At 37.5% G+C, this 9,730-nt stretch overlaps 1 protein-coding gene across 1 annotated transcript; it reads right to left on the bottom strand.

Moving 5' to 3' along the window:
* Positions 1 to 7,397: 7,397 nt before the first annotated feature.
* On the bottom strand, positions 7,398 to 9,175 carry LOC118485839. Its single transcript, XM_035982327.1, has 4 exons — positions 8,639 to 9,175; positions 8,357 to 8,543; positions 7,989 to 8,208; positions 7,398 to 7,410 (listed from the first exon to the last, which is right to left on the bottom strand). Exons 1-4 carry the CDS (start codon positions 9,173 to 9,175, stop codon positions 7,398 to 7,400), a joined length of 957 nt encoding a protein of 318 aa, XP_035838220.1.
* Positions 9,176 to 9,730: the final 555 nt, after the last annotated feature.

Consider the following 9,730-nt stretch of genomic DNA (forward strand, 5'->3'; position numbering starts at 1 on the left):
GACGATCCGTACTCTTGAAGACATGCTCCGTGCGTGTGTCATAGACTTCGGTGGTAGTTGGAACAAATACCTGCCGTTAGTCGAATTTTCGTATAACAACAGCTATCATGCCAGCATACAAATGGCACCATTCGAGGCTTTATATGGAAGAAGATGTCGATCGCCTATTGTGTTGCACGAGATCGATCGCATTTAACCGGTCCCAAGTTACTACAAGAAACGACTGACAAAATCCTCCATATTCGAGACAACTTATCGAAAGCCCGGGATAGGCAGAAAAGTTACGCCGATAGAAGACGCAAGCCCCTTGAATTTGACGTTGGCGACTACGTACTCCTAAAGGTATCACCTTGGAAGGGTGTGGTCAGATTCGACAAGAAAGGGAAACTAGCGCCTTGATATGTTGGACCTTTTAAGATTCTGGAAAGGATCGGAAAAGTCGCCTACAGACTCGAACTACCGGAGGAGCTTAGTAACGTCCACCCGACTTTCCATGTGTCAAACCTCCGAAAATGCCTAGCTGATCATGATCTGATTGTACCTCTCGATGACCTTCAAGTCAACGAAACGTTGCACTTCGTGGAAAAGCCTGTCGAGATCATGGATCGCCAAACCAAGCAACTTAGACGCTCGCGCATCCCTATCGTGAAAGTCCGATGGGAAGGCAAACGAGGCGCAGAGTTCACTTGGGAACTCGAAAGCGACATGAAGGCGAAGTACCCGCTGTTGTTCAAATGAAAGTTTTGTTAGGACCGAACACAAGAACGTACAATTTAACGTGATTCGGACTAAAAATGGACATAGATAAACCCTTGAAAGTTTCACATCTAAATTCAGACTAAAAATGGACAAAAATGGACTTCGAGTTGATTTCGCTCGAACGGACAATGTGTGATTTCGCTTCAATGACAGTCTGATTTCGCTTCTGAGACACAAAGAAGCATGATTTCGCTCCAAGAACATATTGATTTCGCCCTAAATTGTTAAAATCGTGATTTCGCTCCAAGTGTTAGTCTGATTCCGCTCCAAAGTTCAAAAGCTGCTATTTCGCTCCAAACGTCAACTTGATTTCGCTCGAAAGACTAAAACTAATTTCGCTCGAACAGTTCCTAAGTGATTTCGCTTATTGTGTTATTCCTTGATTTCGCTTGAAAGGAAATACTTTGGTTAAAGTCTGATTTCGCTTGAAAGTCATATTTCGCTCGAAAGTGAACTTTTTCGCATCAAGATCATTTCACATCAATCGAGTGTCGGTGTATTTCAGATTATTTGATATTGTTTAAACTGATTGAGTTTGTTTGTTTGTTCTCAGGTGATTGAAGATGTCTAGCAGCGGTGAAGAATTTTACAACACATTCTACAACGCATTCACTTCCGAATCGACAGATAGAAGATCTGAGATGAAAGAATATTCAAGAGAGATTTCAGAGAATTTGAAGTTTGAGAACATGTATGGAATCCAACAGAAACCACCAAAGCTAATGAAAGTTGAAGATTATAACTGGTGGAAAAACCGATTTGAGGGTTGGGTAAAAGCTTTCGCTCCTGAAAGCTGGTTAAAACTGAAAAATGGATACACTGAACCAGTAAAAGAGGGAGGAGAGTTAATAGATGCGAAAGATTTCACAGACATAGACATAAAAAATGTTGTGGCTGAATATAAAATGATCACATTAATCAAACAATCAGTGAGAAAGGATATTATTTCGTTACTTGAACAAAGAGAAAACTTCGAAGAGTTTGTGGGAAGCGTTAGAGAGAAAATGTGTAGGAAGTAATGAAATTGTAAAAAACAAAAAGAAATTGTTGCGTAAAGAGTTTGATTTATTCAGTTGCATGAAAAATGAATTTGTTTGTAAAATGATCGAGAGATTTGGACATCTAAAAATGGAGCTGGCCAGACATAAAATCACATATACTGAAGAGGAGATGGTGGATAAATTGTTTGATTCATTGCCAAATGATCAAGATTGGCAATACTTCGCTCTAATGTTGAAAAATACAATCAAGCCTGAAGAGTTAATAGTGGATTTGCTGATCGAAAGACTTGAAAGCCATGAGTTGGAGATAAAAAGATCTAAAGTCAACAGTCCAGCTTATCAGCAGAATGTAGAACTTTACTACCGAGAAAATGTACCACAAGCTGGGTCTCCAAGAACAGCGTTTTGTGCAGAAAGCTCAAATTCAGTGAACAATGAAAGTCTTCACAGTGGTTTTCACAGTGGATCTTCTTCAAACACTTCAAGTCAATCTGCTTCCAAGAATTTGTTTCAGTGTAATATCGCAGTGGATTTGAAGAATGGGCAGAATTTCAGCGAAGAGTCAGCAAAAGACCAGATGGTTTTCTTGGCATCTGTACTTGAATCGTATGAAAGTCTCGTTGCAGGAAAGATTGACAACATCAACTTGACGAAAGAAGATTACGATCAAATAGATCCTGAAGAGATGGAATTGATCGACATAAGATGGTGCATGGCCAGTGCAGTGAGGAGGGCTCAGCGCTTCATGGAGATAACCGGAAGGAAGTCAATTGGTGGACCATCTACCAAGTTAGGCTTTGACAAATCAAAGGTGACATGTTTCAAATGTAAACAAAAGGGTCACTTTAAGCGTGAGTGCAGAAATGATTATGCTGATGATTCTGAAAACCCGTTCAAAGAAGATTATTACAAGAAAGCGATTTATCATCAGAACAAGTCTGAGCCTCCAAGATTGAAACAGCCTGAAGAAAAATCAAGGGCTCTTGCAGTTATTCATGACGATGAAGGTTATGACTGGAGTCAAGTTTGCCCTGAAGAAGATGCTGTTGGGTATGCATTTGTAGCTTATGCTGATCCTGATAGATGGTGGAAAGCAGATTATGCAAGATGGGAAATTGGAAAATTAAACGAACCATTCAAAGAAGCCCAGAGAGAAAAAAGATGGAATGATGAGTTGGAATGTTACATGGATCCACGGGGTAATCCAATTGTTGACCCATCAAAAGTGGATTTCGAAGCTGTAACAAATTTGCTTCCAAGACAGGCTACTTTCAACACAAGAAGGTTATCTGATAAAGAATATTTGCCTGATCTGGAGAACAAGATAAGAGAAGTTTGTGAAGCAAGTCTACCGAAGGTGGTAGAAATGAAGAAGAGAAAAGAAGAAGAACTGAAGAAGATGATTGAAGAAGTGAAGACTGTCGCAAAGCATGCTGCTGGAGAGGAACAAAAAGTTGAAGAAGAACAGAAGAAGAAAGAAGAACCGGTGCTGAAAGAGACTGAGGAAAAGATTGAGAATTTGAAGTCTGTTAGTGATGATGGTGCTGGTGACAAGAAGAAAGAAAAGCTGAAACAGACAGAGGCAGCCGAAAACACCAAGGTGATAATCGCTGAGGTAAATTCTGATTCTAAAATCTTAAAACCGACTGAATAATGCAAGAAATGCATGGAAATATGCAGAGTTTGTATTGAAAAAGATGAACTGATGAAAACAAAAGAAGTTGAAACAAACAAACTTGAAAGTGTTTTCAAAATGAAATGTAAAGAAATGGTTGAAACAGAAGAAATTTTGAAACTAAAAGTCGAAAAGCTAACACAGAAATGTCATGGTCTTGAAGAAGAAAACAAGATTTTGAAAGAAAAGTGTACTGCTAAATGTGTTGATTGTGTTGAAAAAGAATCTAAATTTCAAGATTTACAAAAACAGTATGATTCTTTAAAGTGGTCGAGTCAGAGAGTACAAGAAGCTTATGATACTTTGAAGAGCCAAGTCAAAAGTTTTGATCAAAGATTGTCTGAAACTTTAGTCACTAAAGAAATGTATGAAAGAAAGTTTAAAGAAAAGCAACTTGAATTGAACAAATGTGTTGATGAAATTGCTAATCTTAAGCAAGTCTTGGCTGAAAAAGAAAAGGTTGTAACCAAACTTCAAAGATATCATAACTCTTCGTACATTCTCGAACGCATTTTCAACATCACACCAGATGACAAAGATACTGACAAGAACAAAAAGGGTATTGGTTCAGAATTTCATCAGGTACCACCACCATTGAGAAACAATTATACTTTTTATGATGAGGAAAAGGTGGCAAAGGGTTTGAACATAGCTGACCAATTACATGAAAGTATCGATGTGACTTACACTAAATCTGATGAAGCTGATGATTCAGAGGTGGTAAGTAAGGTTGTTGATAGCGTTTTGAAAGATGAATCTACAAAAGGTAAGTCTGAATCACAGGATGAAGATGAAGGTAATTTTCATGATGGTTATCTGAAAAATACATAATCTGAGAAAGTTGGGGATGATGATTCAAAGGGATTGGTTTATACCATGATTGGATCAGACAAACTATTCTTAGATGTTGTATTCCCGATTTAGAATGTGATTTCAGAAAAGGTTGATAAAGTTTTCAAAATGGTTGAGATTGAGAAGTCTGAAATTCCAAAGTTTGCTGGTAAAGGTCACAAAGGTTCTTATAACAAACCTGGTTTCAAAAAGAAAAACATGAAGGCTGGTTTGGGTTATAAAAAGAATCAGAATTGGAAGAAAAATGAAACACAAAATGTTCAGGCAAAAACAAGTTTTGTTCAAGGAAAAAGTTTAGCAGAAGAGGAAAAACTCAAAATTGGACAACAGTCTAATGAGGAGTTTGATGCTAAGAAAAAGAAGTAACACCAGGCCAAGGATGTTTCAAAGAAAGTGTGTTCTAAATGTGATCAAATTGGACATGTTGCACGAAAGTGTCCAAATCCAAAGTCTGTTGATGTTGAAAAACAGAAATCGGAGGATGTGAAACAAAGGTTAACCAGATTTGATTCGAAACAAACTTGGAGGTACAATACAAACAAGTTTGCTTCAAATCAAACTTGGAAGTCAAACCCGAACAGGTTCAATTCAAGACAGACCTGGAATTCTCACACACCCAGATTCAGAACAACACAGAGTTGGAAAACATCAGTTGATATGACAAAACCTCAACAGTTTTGGAAACCAAATGTTGTTCAGAAACAAAGTGTTATAAAAGAATCACATTTTTACAAATGAGGAACACCTACAGGTCAAACATGGTCTGTTAAGAAAAATGTCAATTCGGTAAAAGATGAAAAAGTTGAGATTAAGATTGATAATGTTTTTGAGAAAAATGAAAGAAATTATCCAGTTTTACCTGGAAAGATTCATGTTCAACTACCTGAGTCTAAACAGGCTTGGGTTGCGTTGTTCAAATGATCAAATTGTTGAATGTGCAGGTGCTCGTCGGAACCAAAGACTGTGAAAATGAAAACAAGAGCAGCCTGGCACTTGAAGAGGAGGAAGAGGTTGCTGGACCCTGGTTTGGTTGAACAGGGAGTTTAGTTTGATTGTTTTCTATACATAAATAAACAATATTTTCAAAATCCTAAAAACTTGAAAAAAAATATGTTTGTTTTTTAACTTTTGTTTTGAATATATGTTGATTGAATACGCCGAAACCCTCACGGCTGAACAAACATGATTACTTTCATCAGATTGAAAAACGGTTTTCAAAATGTAAAAATCAATGTGTTGTAAATCATGGGGGTAATTAGTACCATATGTTATATTTTCTGTAGTTCAGTGCATAATTAGCAGAAAATGGATGGCGAGACAAAGCTATCAGTATCGGGTTGTTAAATTTTTAATGGTTTTGTATTTTAGGGAGTGATTTCGCTCATATGGCCAGTGACCATTTGGAGCGAAATCAGAAGGTTCTGATTTCGCCCGAAAGGCACTTGGTCATTGGAGCGAAATTAGCTCTACTATATATAGTGCACTTGTTTGTTCATTTGGCACGGAATCAGGATTGTGTAACGAAGTGCTGCCAAATTGTTCTCAGGTTGTAATCAGTGTTAAATCAATACAAGAGGCATTATAATTACTTTGAGCGTCCGTTTCATTGTTTCCGCCTTTGACTCGGATAGAAAACTCTTCTGATCGACTCATTCGGGTTCAACAACGATCTTACAAGTGGTATCAGAGCCAAAACATGATAAAATTCAAAATAAATTTGAGTTGTGCGTAAAAAGAGGAAATGATAGTACATCAGTAGACAGTTACAGTATGCTAAAGAATTGTAAAGAATTAAATAGCATTAAACAGTCTCACTGATGATATGTCGATAGGTTTTTATACATTTAGTAAACTTTTTCGGGATATAAACCTAAATTCAAACACTTGCTTATTTCGTGGGGAACACTACTTGAATATATAGGTAACCCCTGAAATCTCGTTTGAAAGGTCCCTTATTCTGAGATACTAGGTCTTTATACTCAGTGATATCTGGGGTATTATTCCGGGACTTCTGCTGAATGGAAGTTCTGACCTAGTCCCCAAATAATACTTTCCGTAAATGCTTGAAATATAGCATCGCCCTCAGCAAGCTGATGAAACAATAAAATTGATAGTCGCTACTGTTGAAAATAAAAGATCCTCTAAAGGGGACACACCGAAAAGTCGAAGCCGTCATCTCTCTGCGTATACGGAAGTATCGACCTGAGCTCTCACGGCCCTCGCATTTAACCCCTTACAGATATCATGTGTGGTATACTCACCTGTAAGACTGAATAATTGGGATTCTGGATACGAGAGTATATTCAAGAGGTGGAACACATGAATGAGTTTAAGTTCTTAAAATTCCTAATCTGTATCCTGAATCAGTTGAAGTTTGTATGAAAATTTAAGTGGACCAGTATATCGACAATCTAAGTGAATTGTTTAATTCTTACAGTGAAATTAAGCTCAACGGTACTTATGACTTGTCAAAATCTGATATGATCCTCTGACGCATACTCAAACAAAAATATTGTTTGTAAATATGTTTGTACATATTTTGTTACTGCTTTATATTTTCAGAAAATACAAAAAGATTTTGATTTCTGCTTTATTTTCGACAACCGATATCTGTGATGCTGAGTTTCAAAATCTAAGTAAGCTGATTGTGTTTCTGAAAATAAAACAAGTTCATTAATTTGAAACTTGAATTTCTATTAAAAATCAAAAACAGTTTGTGATATTTCCAAGGTCATTAGTTTGGACTTGGATGACTAACTGTGGGGGATTTGGATGCTTATATTGTTATAGAGCTAGTTTCCGATACGATTCGATGAAACTGCCAAATTCACGAGAAGTGATTTTGAGGAGTTTGAATTGCCAGGATACGATTCCTGGAAATCTAAAATGTTGTTACTTATCAAGTGTATGAGTGTTTGCAGATAAGGTACCAGATTACGATCCCAAGAGCAGAGTCTAAGGGGGAGTCTGAAGACAAGCTGGAAGTTTGGAGGAGCTTGTAGATGGAAAGCTAGGTGTCGATCCCTAAAAGCACGGAAGCTTGACGAAAGGGGGAGCCTTATGATAAAGTTGTTGATGATAGAGCCAGTAATGAGATTCTGGTATAACAGTTAAAGAGTGAAGCTGATCAAGAGAGTGATAGATGCTTACAATGTTACAATCTGAACGAGAAGGCAGAATGATCAAGACTAAAGAGGTGTCCTGACAGAGACTAGACACTGAAGACTTCGTCAATATCCGAGGGGGAGTCTGTTAGTGCATTACGTCTATTGACTTCGTCTTGTATCATGTAATAGGATAGAATAGGATAATCAGTGCACGAGGTTTGAGAAACAGGAAATAGTGTTTTAGGGAGTGATTTCGCTCATATGGTCAGTGACCATTTGGAGCGAAATCAGAAGGTTTTGATTTCGCCCGAAAGGCACTTGGTCATTGGAGCGAAATTAGCTCTACTATATATAGTGCACTTGTTTGTTCATTTGGCACGGAATCAGGATGTGTAACGAAGTGCTGCCAAATTGTTCTCAGGTTGTAATCAGTGTTAAATCAATACAAGAGGCATTATAATTACTTTGAGCATCCGTTTCATTGTTTCTGCCTTTGACTCGGATAGAAAACTCTTCTGATCGACTCATTCGGGTTCAACAACGATCCTACAAGTTACTTGATAGTGCCCTTCACCATTCCAAATTATAGTGTACCTGGTAGCATCCTTCTTAATTTCCTCAAACAACTCAGTTGCATATGGTGTTAGTAAACCATCACTCCTCTCAATCAACTGAAGAACATTAACAATTCTTCTCATGCAGTACTCTCTAATGAATTTTAACATTGCAATAATGGGCTTGTCCCTTCCTTCAAGTATCTTTGAATTGAACACCTCACACATGTTGTTGAGCAACATATCAGATGTTGCCCTTCCTATAATACACAAGGTTAAACAGTATATTAATGCCCTATTTAACAAATAACAGAATATTATACTTGTAAAGACTGTTTATATTACCAGAAAAATGAGACCTTGACCAATGTTTAGGAGGTATGTTAGATAACCACAAGTGACACTCACTGTTGAAACTTTTTAAAGCATCCATCTCCTTTTCAAATTCAACAATAGTTGTTGCTGTTGCACATTTCCACAAAAGGTCTTTAAAGGCCTTTCCTTTGAATTGTAATCTCATGTTTTCATAGATGTGTCTTAGGCAAAATCTATGCTTAGCAAATGGGAAGACCTTCATAATTGCTGGAATAATGCCCTAAATAGGCCATAAAGAGATGAAGACTGTTAATAATGTAAGAATAATGTAACAATACATGAAGAATAATGTAAGAATAATGGATGAAGACTTACCTTTTGCCTGTCACTTAAGAATGTAAAATTTGAATTGGCTTCCAAATCCAAATCATCACCTAAGCATTCTAGAAACCAAGTCCAAGAGTCTAGTGTTTCAGCCTCTACTATAGCATATGAGACAGGGTAAATGCCATTATTGGGATCAACCCCAACTGCACTAAGAACCTGGCCTGGATATGGACCTTTAATAAAAGCCCCATCAAGTCCCAACATATCTCTTCCAATAGCTTTAAAACCTTGTTTCAGAGCCCCCAAGCACACATATACTCTTTTAAATTTCCTTTCAGTTGACTCAGGATCTGCTGGTGGTTCTAGTTCAAATTTCACAGTTGTCCCTAGATTTGTGTTCATCAATTCAGCTACATAAGCTCTAAGTAACCCATACTGTGAATTATAATCACCATTTAGTTGCATGACAGCCTTCTGTTTAGCCCTATATGCTTTCTGCTTTGATACACCAACTTCAAACTTTCTTTGTAGCTGCTCTTGTACAGCCTTGATTGGTATTTTGGGGTTATCTTGGAGATGTTCCATTAGCTATTTGGATAGAAAAGTGGCTGTGCAGGCTCTAACATGCCTGTTTTGAAAGCATTTGTGTTCATCTACCAGGGTTTTTATCATCCAAGATTCAGATATATTCACTTTAGAAAGCAACAGGGTCCAAGGGCATTTATGTTTGTTTGTTTCTGCTTTATTACCCCTGCCACCACTGTTTTTGCTTTTTGGTCCTTCAGATTGTCTAGAACTGCTAGAACCCTCAACTTCTTTGTTTTTCACATTATGTCCTTTTTCAACTTGTGGTTTAGTACATGTCCTGCTATTATGTCCAGTACCCCTACACCTTCCACACACTCCTTTAACTTTTAAACCTTGTGTCATACTAATTGTTTTGTATGCTACCATCTTCAGCAAACTGTGGGATATCACCCTAACAAACAGCCCTTACCCTCTACATGTCGTCCTTGATAATCCTAATTTGCCTCCTAATTTCAACTGCATGTGTCTTGATCAGTTTTTTGGCTTCTTCTTTGGTTCCAAACACTTGCCCAAGATACAAAGTGTTTTTTCCTTCACCATCCTTTCTCATGG

Source organism: Helianthus annuus, chromosome 13 (assembly GCF_002127325.2).
Source record: "Helianthus annuus cultivar XRQ/B chromosome 13, HanXRQr2.0-SUNRISE, whole genome shotgun sequence".
NCBI classification, from domain to species: Eukaryota; Viridiplantae; Streptophyta; class Magnoliopsida; order Asterales; family Asteraceae; genus Helianthus; species Helianthus annuus.